General features: G+C 41.0%; 1 protein-coding gene across 12 annotated transcripts in view; it reads left to right on the forward strand.

Annotated features, from left to right (window-relative positions):
- The window catches only part of DST (dystonin), a 517500-nt gene that overhangs the window by 473328 nt on the left and 27198 nt on the right, over positions 1 to 16974 (forward strand). For all 12 annotated transcript variants that reach the window (XM_061146340.1, XM_061146344.1, XM_061146341.1 and 9 more), the window contains 10 exons: positions 1544 to 1717; positions 2010 to 2165; positions 5115 to 5312; positions 5644 to 5772; positions 8386 to 8556; positions 9374 to 9529; positions 9718 to 9924; positions 12827 to 12946; positions 14413 to 14582; positions 16018 to 16177. In XM_061146340.1, the coding sequence (XP_061002323.1) occupies positions 1544 to 1717; positions 2010 to 2165; positions 5115 to 5312; positions 5644 to 5772; positions 8386 to 8556; positions 9374 to 9529; positions 9718 to 9924; positions 12827 to 12946; positions 14413 to 14582; positions 16018 to 16177 (1641 nt within the window). The remainder of the gene's footprint in view (positions 1 to 1543; positions 1718 to 2009; positions 2166 to 5114; positions 5313 to 5643; positions 5773 to 8385; positions 8557 to 9373; positions 9530 to 9717; positions 9925 to 12826; positions 12947 to 14412; positions 14583 to 16017; positions 16178 to 16974) is intronic.

A 16974-nucleotide genomic window follows, 5' to 3' on the forward strand; every position in this document is an offset into this window, starting at 1 on the left:
CTCTTGATCTCCAGCTGTGAAAATGGCTGGGCCGTTTCCTCCGAATTCCTCTGCTGATGCTCCTTTATCAAAGTGGGGGCAGCATTTCCTCCTGAGGTTTAAGTCTCCCTCTACAGAGGCATCTGTACCCCTTTCCATCAATGCTACTACATTTTTGCATAAAGTTACTATCTGGCTTTAGAAGTGTAGCATTTTCCTCTCTGAGTGTGATATAGAATATTTTGGGTAGAAAAAAAAACTGTTTCTTTTTGAGAATTTTACTCTTGCCATCATTATTAGATTGTGATTTTTTTTTTCCACTCTGCTCCTGTAGTAAACAGATGATATCGTTTATATACAGTTACAGATGTGGAGGGTTTGTGCATTTTACATGTATCTCAGTGGTTTGCATATAGCAGACTAGGCGGGGTGGTTGCCTTGAAATCAGGTATCTGAAATTGCATCCCCTTTAATCCCCTTACCTGCCAAATGGTGGTATCTAACTGCTCTCACTTCTGTGTCCACAGCTTAGTTGAGGATAAAGTTATTTTCTTTATAAGTTTATTGAGAACACATTGAGTCTAGCAAATGTTCACTATTCTTTTGCTTTTAATTATTATTTTAATTTGCTTGAAAAAAATGAAGCGACTGCTTAGCTCATTAATCATTTACTATTTAATTATTTACTATTAGAGATTAAAATCAATACTTTATGAAAGGATGGTTTCCTATTACAAGTAACCCCTGCCTAACTTGTATTAGTTGGCAAAGCTAGGATGATTACATACATGTCATTAAGCACCAAGAGAGAGGAATGTTATTCTGAGTCCGCACTGGTTGAGCCATAGGATAAATAAATATTAATAAACACAGCATGGCAGGGAATTCCCTGGCAGTCCAGTGCTTGGGACTCAGCACTCGCTCGGCCAGGGCCTGGGGTTGATCCCTGGTTGGGAAACTTAAGCTCCCACAAGCTACGTAGCTTGGCCAAAAAGAAAAAGAAACAAAATAAAACAAAACAGCATAGCTACAGAAAACATACAATGCTCAGTGAGTGCAAGACACATGTATACTTTGAGCAGGAAATTAAGTTTGTTAGAGAGTTTTTTCCTGGATTTCATATATGTCAATATATATTTTGTTTTATTCTTTCCTATAGCCTCAAAACATTTATTAAATATGTATAATCAGACACTGGAAGAAGTTCATCGTTGAAATTTGTTCACTCTTTATTGTGGAGACAGAAGCGAAATAGCAAAACTATAAAAACATCGTTCCATCACAAAATGTTGAATAATAAAAAAAGTTTTCTTTTTTAAGTTAATTTTTATTTTATATTGGAATACAGTTGATTTACAATGTTGTATTAGTTTCAGGTGTGAGAAAATTTCCTTTTCTCTATGCCTTTTTTTAAATCAGTAAACCCTGTATTAGATTTTTACTCCTCTTCAGCCCACCCCAATATGAAGTATGAATTAGAATAAAGCTCTAACCCATAGAGTTTTTGTTTAAAGTTAGTGATGTGTGACGAATTTTCCTCATATGTCTCTTTTTTAAAAAACAGCAATTTAAGTCAGAGGCATATCAACAGCAGATAGAAATGGAGAGGCTGAACCATCAGGCGGAGCTTCTGCTGAAGAAAGTGACTGAAGACAGTGACAAGCACTCCGTCCAGGACCCGCTGATGGAGCTGAAGCTGATATGGGACAGCCTGGAGGAGAGAATCATCAACAGGCAGGTAAGTGCCGATTTCAGGGTCACATGGTAATGTAGGATACGGTGTTCCTGGACATAAACTTTGAAAACCCCTACATTCACTTGTTTCCTTAGAACTTTTCATGCTTCTCATGCCATTAAAAAACTTCTTTTTCAAACTTAAAATATAGGAGGGTGTGTGTGATTGGCTTCATTGCTCTGCCGGTAGGCCTGTGCGGCATGAAGCAATCACTTGTTCACTCGTGTTTGATGAACGTGGGCCGTCTGTCCTGCTGGGCGTGTGGGCTGATCCTCTTCCGCCCCTCTGTCTGCAGCACAAGCTGGAGGGCGCCCTTTTAGCCCTGGGGCAGTTCCAGCACGCGCTGGACGAGCTGCTGGCCTGGCTCACGCACACCGAGGGCTTGCTCGGCGAGCAGAAGCCTGTTGGAGCAGACCCCAAGGCCATCGAAATCGAGCTCGCCAAGCATCACGTAAGTGGCTGTTACTGCACTGTCTGTTTCTTCTCTGCGTTTCTAGGGTCACCAGATGTTTCTGGTCTGTTTCCTTTTTAGGCATTTTATGGTTTTGACCTAAGTTTCTATTTGACATCTGCAGTATAAGCACATTCCTTAAAAGATGATACTGAAAATGTTTTTCTCATTGGTCAAGGTAGTTATTCTCTGAAACAGCAAGAATGGGGAATTTCTGGCTGAATTTTAGGAGGGCTGCGTGACCAACACTGGAGGGCTTAAATTTCTGATTGTACCTGTCCTTGGATGACATAGTTTGACAAGTGGTTGAGAACAGCCTGACAAGTCACAGTTTCCTTGCAGGCGACTGTGTGTCCCCTCCGGTCACCCTTCCCTTCCCGCGTCTCCATTGCTGCTGTTAGGCTTGTTGCCTATTTCTCTCTGTCCATATCTCCCTAATCATGTTGGGGTTTATCCTGCTGTTTCTTTCTCTTACTTTTCACTGGCTTTTTGTGTCTCTTAGTCTTTTCTTTCCGAGTTAGCCTTTTAAAAGTGCTTGTTATGTTGAGAAGAGTTTTTACATGTCCTGAAAGCTTATAAATGGAAAATGTTTACCTTGAGATATATGCAAAAGAGTGTCATGTTTTTATCATCTTTGTGACACTGGTTGATAATTCTTAGTAGAAAATTCTGTCCGTCTTAGTCAAGTCATGAGGTTTAGTGAATAAAAGTTATGTCCTGTAGAGTTGATCCAGACATTCAGCAGGCTCTCATAGAACTTTTAACATTCACATTATGTAGTATCTTATTCTGATCTTAATAAGTTTTCCTTGATTATCATATTGAAACATTTGATTATTTTACATATTAACACCACTTTAAAATAATAGGTTTCTATCACTTTAAGGTCATGATATACAGTTTTTTATTATTCTTGCTTAATTCCTCTTCCTTCACGTGTTTCCCCACAGTAATTGTTCCCCAGTTTAAATTTTTCTTCTGTCTTTACCCCATTCTGTCTGTGTTTACAATCATCACCCAGCTATGTCTGATTAAGCAGTTAGAACTAACTTTGCATTACCAATATTTGTCCTCATTTAATCTCTATATTATACCTTTGCAATCAGAGTGACTCTGCATGTAAACAGAATGTTTCTTCTCATAGTGTGAGTTTATAGCATTTACATTGTCACAAACTTAGCCATTGTAGTAAAACTCACATACATCAGTGACAGGAACATTGTAGAAGATGGTAGAGGTGGGAACATGAGGCACCCTGGTCCAGTTCTTTTGCAGGGATGAGTTAGGAACCCTTAGTTTCCTTTAGTTAAGGATGTTTTCTCCTTGCATTTTTAAAAATGTTCTTAATTTTATTGATGTGTCATTGATTTACAATGTGGTATATAATTTCTGCTGTATAGCAAATTGACTCAGTTATAAATATATATATTTATTCCTTTCATTTCTTTTCCATTAGTTTATCACAGAATATTGAATATAGTTCCCTGTGCTATACAGTAGCACCTTGCTGTTTATCCATCCTCCATACACTAGTTTGCATCTGCTAATCCTAGACTCCCAATCCTTCCTTCTCCTTTCTTCTTCCGTTTCTAAAGGTCACAGTTCAAGGATTCAGAATTGCCAGCACAGTTTTTGGAGAAAGGAAGGGAATGTTCTCATCTCTGTCTTGCCTTATGGTCTGGTTCCTAGGCTGTGGCTTATATAGCGGGACTCTGAACATTTATAAGAATGACTTATATAATTATTGTTTGCTTTTATTGTGAAAATATTGAGCTCTTACCTTTTGAAAGTGGTTCCTACTGTTAACATGTCAACGTACCTGCTTCTTATTAACATCACTCCTTTCTCAGCTGACTTTATAGCTTTTGAAAAACCCTCCATCACCAGATGCCCCAGAACCTGAGTGAATGGAGTCAGAGGAACAGTGATCACAGGTGGTTTCATGCCCTTGGCTGAAATCCTCCTGGCCTGGGGTTCCCCGTGTGGGACGTCCCACCCAGGATAACACACATCTGAGTGTAGAGAAGGATTATCACAGACTTTTACTAACAATAGAGGAAGATTTCTTCTGGTTTCCAAAAACATAGCACAGTCTTTGTGAAAGGAAACTATGCCTGAGCTGTTATTTGTTCTTTAAAATTCTTTTCAGAATTCTTTTAAAATTCTTTTAGCCTTGCAGTTGCTTTCTGCACTTACCACTCTTGTCCATGTTAATGCATTTAAGTGTTATTAATCTGCCCTTATATCCCCACCAGATAATAGAATAGAAAGGTATTATGCACTGGGGTCTGTCATAGGCATTTTATGTGTGTATTTTCTAGTAAGAGAACAGCTAAATGGAATGCTGGGCTCATGCATCCCCAGTAGTTGGTGAAATCTCTTTCCCATTAATAGTAGAGCCTCCTGGGGTTCCTGTCAACTTAAGAGTTAATTCTGGCACCCTTAAAACCTGAGATGATAAAAGAATATTCTATGATCATCATTTGTTTACTTTTTAAGAGTACTAATTGTAAGACGTGGGAATGTATTCATTTTATATTCAAACATATATCAATATATTAATATATGTTTGAAATTGTTTGCCCAAGACATGAAAATTAAGTTCAATTAAAATGAGCTTGAATCAAATGAATATTTTTAGAGTCTTTTAACTATAATCTCTAGATAATATCATCAATTGCAAAGCTATTCTAATGGGAAGCACTAGCAATGTTCTCAGCATAATCATTTCAGGGGATGTTGGTAGATTGAAGATAATACTCATCAAAGCTGCAAAGCTAAGGGGAAAGAAGTCCACCGTTTTAAAAAGTTCACAGTATTAAAATTCTGTGTATATGATGTTTTAATTTCAAAAGGTTTCCTAATCAGGAAATAAAGCAATTGCGCTAGAAGCGATAATAGCTGATTACAAACTAGCAAACATAGTAAGTGTTATTGGAATATTTTCAGGTGCTCCAAAATGATGTATTAGCCCATCAATCTACTGTGGAAGCTGTGAATAAAGCAGGAAATGATCTAATTGAATCAAGTGCAGGAGAAGAAGCGAGCAGCCTTCAGAACAAGCTGGAGGTTTTGAATCAACGCTGGCAAAACGTTTTGGAAAAAACAGAACAAAGGAAGCAGCAGCTGGATGCTGCCTTGCGCCAGGTGAATAAGGGAATAGACCCTGAAACTTTCCATGATCTTCAAGATCAAGATGGCACGGCATTCTTTGATTGGTTTTCAGGCCCCTGTTTAGTTTTTATACCTTGGGGAGAGGAGTTAAAATAAGTGGGGTTAAGGAGCAGAGCTGATGAGAACGCAGCTTTGTAGCTCTTAGCCTGGTGGTCTGAGCTTCTGACAAAGAAGGGTAGGGGGTCCAGAGGCCCCTGCCGTTGCTCAGAATGCATGGCGAGGCTTAGCAGGCTGCTTAAGCTTTGGTTTTGGCTCCAAAGTGACCATATTTGGCACCTGTCCTTGCACCTCTCTCTCACTCCAGGCCAAAGGGTTCCATGGTGAAATTGAGGATCTGCAGCAGTGGTTGACCGACACGGAGCGGCATCTGTTAGCATCCAAGCCTCTGGGAGGTTTACCAGAAACAGCCAGGGAGCAGCTCAATGCCCACCTGGTAACTATATTGCTTCCTCCAGCTCTGGCCTCAGATTAAGAAGTTGACCATTTTGTATAGGCCCTGGTGGCAAATAAACCGTAGGTGAAGGTTTAAAGGCGATTCAGTTTTGTAGCAGAAATGTAAGGAAGTGGTGGACACACTGTTGATTAAATGTTGATTGAATTTTTAAAATCACAATCTCTGTTTTAAAGTGTAGTGTGTCAATATATGAAAAAGAGGTTTTAGAAGTCTAGACCCGTTTTTCAGAAGCAAATCTTCCCCCATAAAATGGTAAACTTTTATGGATAGTAATAGGGTAAATTTTAAACTGTGGTGCCTTCAGTGAAAAGAAAAATCCCAAAAGGAGTCAGAATGAACTGAAAAAGTATTGCTGTGAGCATGAGATTCTCACCGCGTTTCACAGAAGGCTAGAAGATGTGTTCTTGTCCTGTGAAGACAGAGTGACTTATCTGCTCCTTTTAACCTTGGTGGGGCTGTACCTTCAACCTCACACCCACCAGGTTAGGACAAGAGGACGCTTGTTTTTCACTGTCTGTCCCCGAGCAGTGCCTCCTACATACGGGCTGTTCCCACTCAGACTCTGTAGCCCTGTCCACTCTTAAGGATAAGGAGGAAAAATAATGGAACTCGAGATTCTGACTTTCTATCATGGCAATATGGAAAAATTAGACTATGTTTGATCTATTGACATTGCCTATTCATTTCCCATCATAATTCTACTCTAAAAGTTGTAAGAGAAAGCAGTGTGTTGAAAACTAACCCTCTAATTTTTATATTTATGAACTTGCATCAGAAATCTTTTTTCATATTCTAACACTTACAGTTAGCATCTTAAGAAATAAAAGCAGAAGTACTTAAGGGTTTGGTAAAAGGAATGGTCCATTGTATGTGAAAGTCTGTCCTCTTTAGTAATTCTCATGTTACTGTAAAATCCTACTAATAAAGCTACACTTATTGGGGATAATTTTGCATTTGATGATTTGGAGAGGAAGTGCCATCCTGTAGGTGTTGTGAAGAGATACAGAAGAAGTAACTTTTATTACACAGTAGCTGCGAGCAGTTAAAATGAATCCTATTAGTCCAGTAGAGAATTTTCCAGAGTCTATTTCCTTGTTTTAGAAAATTATTATGTATGTGGCTTTGTCGTTAATATGTTGGGTTTTTGGTGCCACAGGGGACTCATTTGTTCACTGAAAAAGTAATTGACTAAGTAACTTGGGAGTACTTGTCTTTTCCATAAATCTGGCCGTCTTCCAGTTATCTCCTTACTTTCCAAAAAGTACCTGCATAGCTGTTACAGTCCATCAAGTATAAGTTTAATGAATTCTTGAGCAAACATGCTTGAGATGATTGTCTAATAACAGCTGGTTTTTAAATGTTAATTTAGAAGAATGTAAAGAAGAAGTTGGAAAGCAAAGGACCTATCTTTAGAATATTTTATTTTAGAAAAATATCACATATCATCATGTCTGGTTTAGGTAGGATGTTTAAGATGAATTTGCTGATATAATTTGCTAGATTATAGAATTCCATGATTTAAGGAATTCTAAAGAGTTACTGATTTTCATAATACTGTTTTAGTCATGTTCTTTTGAATTGGTTCTCTTATACAGGAAGGAAAGTAGAAAACTTGTGCTATTACTATTTCCTGAGATTTAGCTATATTTAGAAGCTTTCCTTTGATTAGGTATTGTAAATATGTTTGGAGGAGGATTTTTGTAAATATGTTTAGAGAGGAACTTTATAAGGTTTTAAGAAATTACAAAGTTTTGAGGCAATAAATTCTAGAATTAGTAGTGATTGTTGCACATCCTTATGAATATACTAAAACACTAAATTCTAGACTTTAAAAAGGTTATTTTTATGGACTGTATCTCAATTTTTAAAATTATAAAACTGAAAATGTAAGATAGTATATAGTTTTTCAGTGAGAGCTATGGTTTGACTTACATTAAATTAAATCAATATAACTGGTCTTATTTTTTACATGAATGTAACTAGTTTCATTGATCTTCAATTTTGAATCTATTTAAGGAATAGTTTTTTATATTCCCTGTAGAAGATACACAGCATTCTAGTTGAAAACTTAAAATGTTATACGCGAGAAGACTATTCATAGGGCCACCAGTCTGGCTTCTGTGATTTCAAAGTCTGAGTCATCGACTTATGTCTTACTATACTGGGTCTTTCCTTCTATCCACTGTAAGTCTTCTGAGCATAGAGTTACGTTATACAAAAAAAAAAAAAATCATAGTTGTTGTCTTATGTCCCAGGGAGAGACTTAGAGAACCCATTTTGCAGAGAGGAAATTGAGGCTCTTGGAGGTTACGTTATTCACCCAGGGTCACAGTGCTGATTGGTCACTGTACACTGAAACCTTTCACAGTAGCGTTTAAAATATCGACATATGTGAGATGGATTGATAACAATAGTACCATTTCTAGGATTTCTTGGTAGATACCGTTCAATTGTAGGTTTAGGTGTTCTTTCAATATAGTGGAAAGTTCGAGTGTCAGGGTTATTTGTGTGCTGGATGGATTGATAATGTGGAAAAAGAACTCAGATTTTGTTCTTTTAAGTGATGTAATTTGGGGGAATATCTCCGTTTAGGAAATCTGTGCTGCCTTTGATGTTAAAGAAGAAACATATAAGACTCTGATGCAGAAAGGCCAGCAGATGCTTGCAAGATGCCCCAAATCAGCAGAGACAAATATTGACCAAGACATAAATAACTTGAAAGAAAAGTGGGAATCGGTGGAAACAAAGCTCAATGAAAGGAAAGTATGTGCCTTGATGAATACTGTAGAATGAATGTCTCAGTTTCATTGCATGAGTCTGACCTTATCTCTGAGTCAAATGTCAGTGGAACTTTTAATGACTTATGTTTAAATTTTCTTTGTATGCATTTAGACATTAGTGGGTTCTGAAAATAGTATTCTGTCTTAACATAGGAGAGCAGAGTTGAAGGAGCCTATTCAGATGCAGATAGAGAAAGGTATATCATAGATCAAGCGTTACTAGATACAGTTTAAGTCTGTGAACGACTCAAATTCTGGGTGGTTAAGTAATTTTAATCACACGTATTAAGCAAAAGGCAGGCTGTATGTAGGCTTGGGGCGGGGGGAGGGAGACCAAGAAAATGAAATGAATTGCATATATAAAAATAAGCACTTATGCAACAAAAATCTTTGAGAGGGAATTAAAAATATTATTGTTTAATCATATAAAAATGATGGGCTTGAAATACTAGATTATGTGCCTTCACCAACAGAGCCTAATGTATATGTATTTCATAGTATTTTGGCCCCCAAAATGAATTGTATGCATATCAAGTTTTCTTTTTCTACATTCTGTTTTGTAATTATGTTCTGTTGCTGATTGTTCCCAAGGCATAATTTTAGTGTATATAGATTCTTTTTTACCTGCAGTGCGATGCCTCTCACTCTCCTCGAAGGGACTTGGTTAGCTAGTATTCAAAAACTGTCTGGGAGAGATGCAGAAATATAGCGTGGATGGAAAGGAGATCTGTCAGAGAGTGGCTATACTGCGGGGGAAGCTCTTTGAATCCCACAGAATGCTCACTAGTCTGTCTTTGCAGGTTAAACTGGAAGAAGCTCTCACTGTGGCCGTGGAATTCCACAACTCCCTCCAGGACTTCATCAACTGGCTCACCCAGGCAGAGCAGACCCTCAACGTGGCCTCCCGGCCCAGCCTGATCTTGGACACCGTCTTGTTTCAGATCGATGAACACAAGGTAAGCTGCAGTCCTGACGCACAGCACTCACCTCTCGAACGTTTTTAGGCATCAGGCTGTTTTAATGGGAGAAACATACATTTGATGATCTCAGTAGTGTCTCTTGTCCTTTGAGACCAGCTCATCATCCCAGAAGCATTTCAAGATAGATCCATTTTTCCTTATCATGTTTCTTTTTTTTTGGAAAGGTCTTTGCCAATGAAGTCAATTCTCACCGAGAGCAGATCATAGAGCTGGACAAAACTGGAACCCACCTGAAGTATTTCAGCCAGAAGCAAGATGTCGTTCTCATTAAGAATCTGCTTATCAGTGTACAGAGTCGCTGGGAGAAAGTGGTCCAGCGCTTAGTGGAGAGAGGAAGATCTTTGGATGAAGCAAGGAAGAGGGCCAAGCAGGTAAACCTCTGCAAAGATCCTCTGACTCGGCAGTGACTCAGTTAGGTTATTAAATATATGTTATGTTACTAAAGTCCTTTTATGGAAGGCTGTGCCTTGTGTAGCGGTCATGGCCCAGAGCCAAGGTGTTTATTTCCTACAAGGAGCATGGCCTGAGTGGAGGATGATCTCACTTTCTGAGCTGGCAGCAACCCCAAGCCCTGGGGATCAGCCTTGGAAGGACTGATCTTAGCTTGATTTCACTGATGGACCCTTATCGTTAGGGCTCGAAAAGAGGCTCCATATTTTTGTTTTTGGTTCTATTTGTTTTCTTTGTCCTTCCAACCTCCACTCGCATACTGAGAGTGAGGCAGTCTATTACACTGCTATGTCTGTGTAGCTCCAAAACCAGACTTCCTCCCCACGCAGCCCCCAGACAGCTTTCTGAAGGCGACAATGGGTCTGGGTTGGCGGGCCCCCTTCTCTTCTCCCCATCAATGCACATGTTTTCAAGCCTTCCTTTCTTCTCTGGTTGGACATCACTCCATCCTACTTTGAAATGAACTGTTTGAATCTTGGGGGGCTGGTTTTTTAATGTAAAGAATCTCACAAGGAGCTTTTCTTCCTTCCTTCATCTGTCATTATTTTCTATTCTAGACTGAAAGCTGGAAAGTACAGTGATACATTTCTGTATTCCAGGGAAGAAGGAAGATGCACACCCCTCCCCCCCTTGCTTGGCATATAGCTTTGATTTTTACTAGGAACTTCTTGGAATAACATCTTTATCATGACTGTTTGGGACCCATTCATTTGCATTTGTCTGGCATTGGTGTTGGGCTTGGTTATTTGGGGAGCGAGGTTCAGTTGGGCGATGCAGTAGACGACCTGGGAGTCCAGTGTTGGAGTGTTTCAAGCAGCCAGCATAAAATGTTTAAAAGCTGGAGAAATGACAAATTGCATTGAGATAGGATTACAGGCCGCGTGTCTCTTTTTGAGTGGGAAGTGTGGTGTGTTCCATGTTATAAGTGCGTCTCTGGAATGGAATCAGCCTGGATGTTTTTGTAGGACAGCACTCAGGCCAGACCCGCCGTGTCTCCTCCCGCCTCTGCAGCTGTCGGCTGTCCTGGAGGCACTCTGAGTTAGGAACGTCCGATCACCAAAGCCTCTTGGATGTCCACTGCCGATTGGCCACTGTCTTCCACCTTTCTCTATTGGGTCCATCTTATTTTCTCAATTTGTTCAGTTACACGCGCAAGGATGCTGTTCTCCATGCAGAGGGATGTTGTTTCTTCTGTTTGAGTGACTTCAGAACACTTGTGAGAGCAGAACCAGCCTCAGAACCTGTGCGTTTATGTCCTTGTACTTACTGCTCAGCTGTTAGAGGCTGTACCATCTGCTGATGGCCCGGCCCCACCCTCAGCTGTTTATTTATTTATTCTGGTATCTCAGGTTTGGCTCAGATCTTGGCTGCAGTTCTCTGACCTGGGCAATCCATGTGGCTGTCTGGCCTCTCTGTTCTCATTGCTAAGTTGATTACATGTGGGGAAGGGGCCTGGGGAGAGTGGGTCTCTATCGAGATCGTCTCTAGTGGACCTTCCCCGCGTTGCGATTCTGTGCTTTAACTGTGCTTGTTGTCAGATGTCTTTTTGTTATTTCACTGTTTATGTTCTTTGATAGAAAGCAGACTGTTTTGATTACTCAAGTTTTTGCTATGTTTCTGTTCCCTTGAGTTCCTTAGCAGAGATAATTTGTAACCAATTTCCCAGTTTGGTATCCAGAAACAGTACCAGCTGAAATCAAATATTGGATTGGCCAAAAAGTTCGTTTGGGTTTTTCCATAAGATGGTATGGAAAAGCTCGAATGAACTTTTTGGCCAACTCAGTATATATAACACCAGAATAGTTCCAGGTTGAAGACAGAGATATTTCTGTTTTGCTAGAACTCAGGTACGGTGGGCACTCTTATATATAAAACCAACATGGGAGGCTCAGGCGTTGATGGGAGGGTTCAGAGAGCAACAAGAAAGACATTGAACTGTCTTTGCATTCAATAGGAATGTAATGGTCTCTTTTTGTTAAAAATGAATGTACAAACTTTGTCCTTTTTGTACCTCTCTTATCATAGGAATTAAAACACCTGAGAAGTAAACCCATATCTGTCGGGAGGCAACAGCAGAAGCCTCTGTTGTTATTGTTTTTTATTAGTTTATTGAAGTATGGTTGATTTACGATGTTGTGGTTAATTTCTGCTGTGCGGCAGGGTGACTCAGTTATACAAATGTATATTCTTTTTCACTGTGGATCATCACAGGATACTGAACAGAGTTCCCTGGGCAGCACAGCAGAACCTTATTGTTTATCCATCCCATATGTAACAGTTTGCATCAGCCAATCCCAGCCTCGCCAGTCCTCCCCTTCCTCGCCCTCCCCCTCAGAGCCACGAGTCTGTTCTGTGTCTGGGAATCTGTTTTGTTTTGTAGAATGTTCATTTGTGTCATATTTTAGATTCCAATCAGAACACCATTCAGAAAGCCAAATGAAAAAAAAGAGAAAGCAATATGAGAGACCTGTGGGATAACATAAAGCATGCCGGTCTGTGCTTATGTTAAGTTATGGAGCAAAAGAAGGCGTGGGGCGTTCTGCCTGATCTCCCTGCCTGCCCCAAGCCCCACTTCTGTTTCTGTTAAAGCTGACCTGTTTGAATGAGTTGTAACGAAGTGACCCTGGGGCATGACCACAGAAGCCTTAACAAGATGTTTTGTAATCTGCTGATGAAAATATCCTTTCTCCTTCTTCTTCAGGGAAAACTTTGAATAAATAATTTCTTACATTTCTGTTATTATTAGTTTCTGTTTAAAAATGTACTTGATTTCAAATCTAGTGAGTGTGCCCGACTGGACAAAGATGTGAATTTCTTTTACAGTTCCATGATGCTTGGAGTAAGCTTATGGAGTGGCTGGAAGAGTCAGAAAAGTCTTTGGATTCTGAACTGGAAATTGCCAACGACCCAGACAAAATCAAAACGCAACTGGCACAGCATAAGGTGGGTGGGTAGCTAAAGGAAGCACATGGTGTCATTGTATGTCTCAAGGTCACTTTGAAATTCTTATCTGATTGTGCGTTTATCCGTCACAAGAGAAGAAAGGCTGTCCAACATGGACTCACATCAAACTTAAAACCAGTTGCCCTTCATGTTGGTCGAAGGGCAGTCGTATCTTTACTCTCCAAGAATCATTCAATTATGATCCCAGGATTAACTGTTAAAACACACACAGCTAAAAGCGGACTTTTTCTCCTATCTAAAACGCATGAAGGATTTCCAGAGGTTGAACACTGGCACTTCAGTTTATCACAACTGCCCTGTCTTGTCATTTCTTTCATAGCCATGCAGAAGGTAACTGTGTACGGAAAAGAATGTAGGTTTTGCCATGTAGATTCCTTTAAACAGTGCAGCGGGGAAAATTGGTTGCCTCATCCTAAATTGGGATTATTGTGTATGTGTGTGAAATTTCACCCTGTCCTCAAAGAGGCATGGTCACCGACTTCCTTGGGCAGACAAGAAGATATGGAAACACTGCTTTTTGTATTTTCTGACATGTATATTCCAGTCACATGCCATTCAAAGACCACCTCCCCATTCTCCACAGCACTTTTGAATTTGGGTCTTTCTATATATTACTCTGTAATGTGAGCATCAGCCCTCAGGGTGAGGATGTGTGTTGAAGGAGTGTGTTCCTGCAAACGGGTTTGTAATTTTAGGTTTTACATGTAAATCATTGCTTGGAACATGATAATTTTTAAAAGGCTATAAGAAAATTTGTGATGTAAGTTTTATCTTCATCATGAAATGCTAGCCATCGTGTTTTTCCAGGCTGGTGGCTCCATTCATGGGTGTTACTGACTGCAGGGGTCGGGATGCTGGGATGCTGGGGACCCTTTCCTTGGCTGGATGAGGGGTCACGAGTGGCCTGTCCAGCTGGCCCCTCTGCATCTTCCCAAGAGCTGCCCCTCCAGCACCGGCAGCCCAGAGACAGAGATCAGCACCCTCCCTGCCCTTCTCAGAGTAGACCACCTGATATGAACGTAAGCACAGACTTGGGATTATGAAGTCTGAGGAAAGCATGTTACATATTTAAAGTAGAAAGCCCTGGGAATACAAATGTGTGCAGAACCCTACTAGATGGCCTTTTTCTAGTATGACCTGTCATTGGTCACCCTTTCTCTAAGATAAGGATACATGAGATGCAGAATTGGTTTTGCTTGGAAACTGTTCTTGTGGTAACAGTAGGCGCTCTGAAAGACACTTGGATTCTGCAAAAAGTTAATCCTTGCGTTTGAAAGTGTAAAGACTCTGCTCTCCCCTGGCGTGTTCCCATGTGTGCACCCCGCACCGGCTGGCTCAGTGATTGCCCATGTCTCCGCTTATTTATCCGGGAGTTTTCAGTCTCTTGCCTATTTGTGGATTGGTCCCAAGTAGACACGCACACTATTTTCTTGTTGAACACGTAGGAGTTTCAGAAATCCCTCGGAGCCAAGCATTCTGTCTACGACACCACCAGTAGGACTGGGCGTTCCCTGAAGGAGAAGACCACCCTGGCTGACGACAACCTGAAGCTGGACGACATGCTGAGTGAGCTCCGGGACAAGTGGGACACCATCTGCGGGAAGTCGGTGGAGAGGTGAGACGCTCCCGACAGCGGCCACTCGCTGTGCTGGACCCCCGGCAGATTCCACAGTCCCGGTGCCTTGCAGGGAGGGCTGGGGACCCTGAATACATCCCTCCTGTGCTCACCCTGGAGGCTTTGCGGTTCATTCTTGTTTGTCTCTAAGTGCTCAGTTCATTCAAAATGACATTGCCCTCTGAGCCCCCACTGCCCCTGCCGTGGGACTGGCCCCCAGGTCTGCCATCGTCCTCCTCACGCCCATCCCCGCATCCCAGCAGACCTGTGTCCTTAGAGTAGAAGTGGGTTCTTGGAGCCTCCCTGCCCATAGCCTTTAGGGACCAGCTCTCGGGTGTAGACAAGGATACAAGCTCCTCACTGTGCTGAGCAGGGTCCTCCCAGCCTGACCCCACCGCCCCTTCCCAGTCTCCTGCCTCCACCTCCTCACATTTCAGCCATAAAGACCCAAAACTTAAAATAATTTTTAAATACCTGAGAAAGTAAAACAGCAGTAAAGGAGTTTGTGCATGCGCGTGTGCTCAGTCACTTAGTTGTGTCCGACCCTCTGCGACCCCGTGGACTGCAGCCCAGCAGGCTCCTCTGTCCATGGATTCTCCAGGCAACAGTGCTGGCGTGGGCTGCCGTTTCCTCCTCTCGGGGATCTTCCTGAGCCAGGGATCACTCCTGCGCCTCTTGTGTCTCCTGCATTGGCAGGCAGATTCACGTTGCTTATGAATGCTTTCAGGTTTCTTGTCCATAGTTAGTCTGATTGCTTTTGTCAGTGTCAAGATTAAATAGCATATTACATATTTCATTCTGAGGAGCTTCATCATGCTTTTTATTGTTAGTTTTTAAAAAATCTTTTAAATCGTCTCCAGTCTCAGAAGGTTACAACTTTTTGCAATGTCCCTTAAATGATTTCACAACAGTTTATAAGGCAGTCTTGCAGAGACAGAAAGTCCCAGCGATGAACAGATGCATGAGTAGCAGGTGTTAGCGGTGGGGGCACCGTGACTGCAGAGCCAGCCTGAGGAGCTTTGGGGTGATAGACTGTCTGTGTCTTGATTGCGATGATGTTACATGACTGCAGACGTGTTAAAATCCATGGAGCTGCACCCCTGCAGAATCATATGTACTACATGACTCTTGAAAACATAGATTTTTTTTCATGGAAAAGGCATACTTTTATGACAAAAGCAAAGGGCCCATGATTTCCAGAGGTGGTGATGAGGGACATTTCCTGGAATAGTTGCCATGTATTTAAGGGATAAAAAAGAAAACTTGAGAGAAATTTTGTTATTTTCTAGGAAAGCAGAGAAACCACAGTGAATCCTAATATGCTCCTTTTTCTCTTGAGGTCTGCCTAGCCTTCACAGATGGATTGTAGATGTTCTGTTCTTAGAGGGTGGCTTTTTTGTTGCCCAGATTGATTTTTTTCCATTTTTCCCGCCAGACAAAACAAATTGGAGGAAGCCCTCTTATTCTCTGGGCAGTTCACAGACGCCCTGCAGGCCCTCATTGACTGGCTCTACAGGGTTGAGCCCCAGCTGGCCGAGGACCAGCCTGTCCATGGAGACATCGATCTGGTGATGAATCTGATCGATAATCACAAGGTATTATTATGTGGGATGTGTTATTTTATCTCGTCTGATTATTCTGAATATAGAGGGAAGAGTAATTACTTCATTGAGCCTTTTAAGATCTAGAGACTATGTGTCATGCTGCATCATAGTCTTTAATATTGAAATATGTATGCCTTTGAGCAGAATCAGGAAGTCCGCTTTAAAAGTCATGCAGGAAAATTGCTTCAGTATCAGTGAAATACTTTGGTTTTACATTTCCACATCTGAAACCTTGATAGAATTTGGGAAGTGATTTCATTGTCTGCCCCTTTAAAGCATATTTTAAGAATGTGTCTTTCTTAAGAAAGAAATCTTGAGAAAGATTAAAGAATTAAAGATTAAAGAATCTTTCTTTAATGCGTTTAAGTAATTGTGTGATGCAATTTAAAATCACGCATGCGGTGACCTGGAACTAGGTCGTTGCTGAAATCCTAGGTTTGTGACGTGAGCTGCGTCACAGATCTGCGTCTCTCTTTTCAGAAGCCGTGTTAGCCTTGCCCCTGAACCTGTAGCAGTTTATGAGACAACCGCATGTGCGGGGATTTGATTACTACTTTAAGAAAATTGGAATTGGTTTCCTTGCCATCTCCTGATCTGTATGTTAAACGGTTGTACAAGTCAGAGGTGATATTTGAGACTCTCAGTGATACTGAGTGTGAGGTCTTCAATTATGATCAAATGCTGTTAAAACGTAAAGAAACTTGAAAACAACATGAGGCCTGGTACTGATGTAGGGTTGTTAGGCGTATATACAGTTATGATACTCCACTTGCATTCATATATAGTTC

The sequence above is a fragment of the Dama dama genome, chromosome 7 (genome assembly GCF_033118175.1).
Source record: "Dama dama isolate Ldn47 chromosome 7, ASM3311817v1, whole genome shotgun sequence".
NCBI classification, from domain to species: Eukaryota; Metazoa; Chordata; class Mammalia; order Artiodactyla; family Cervidae; genus Dama; species Dama dama.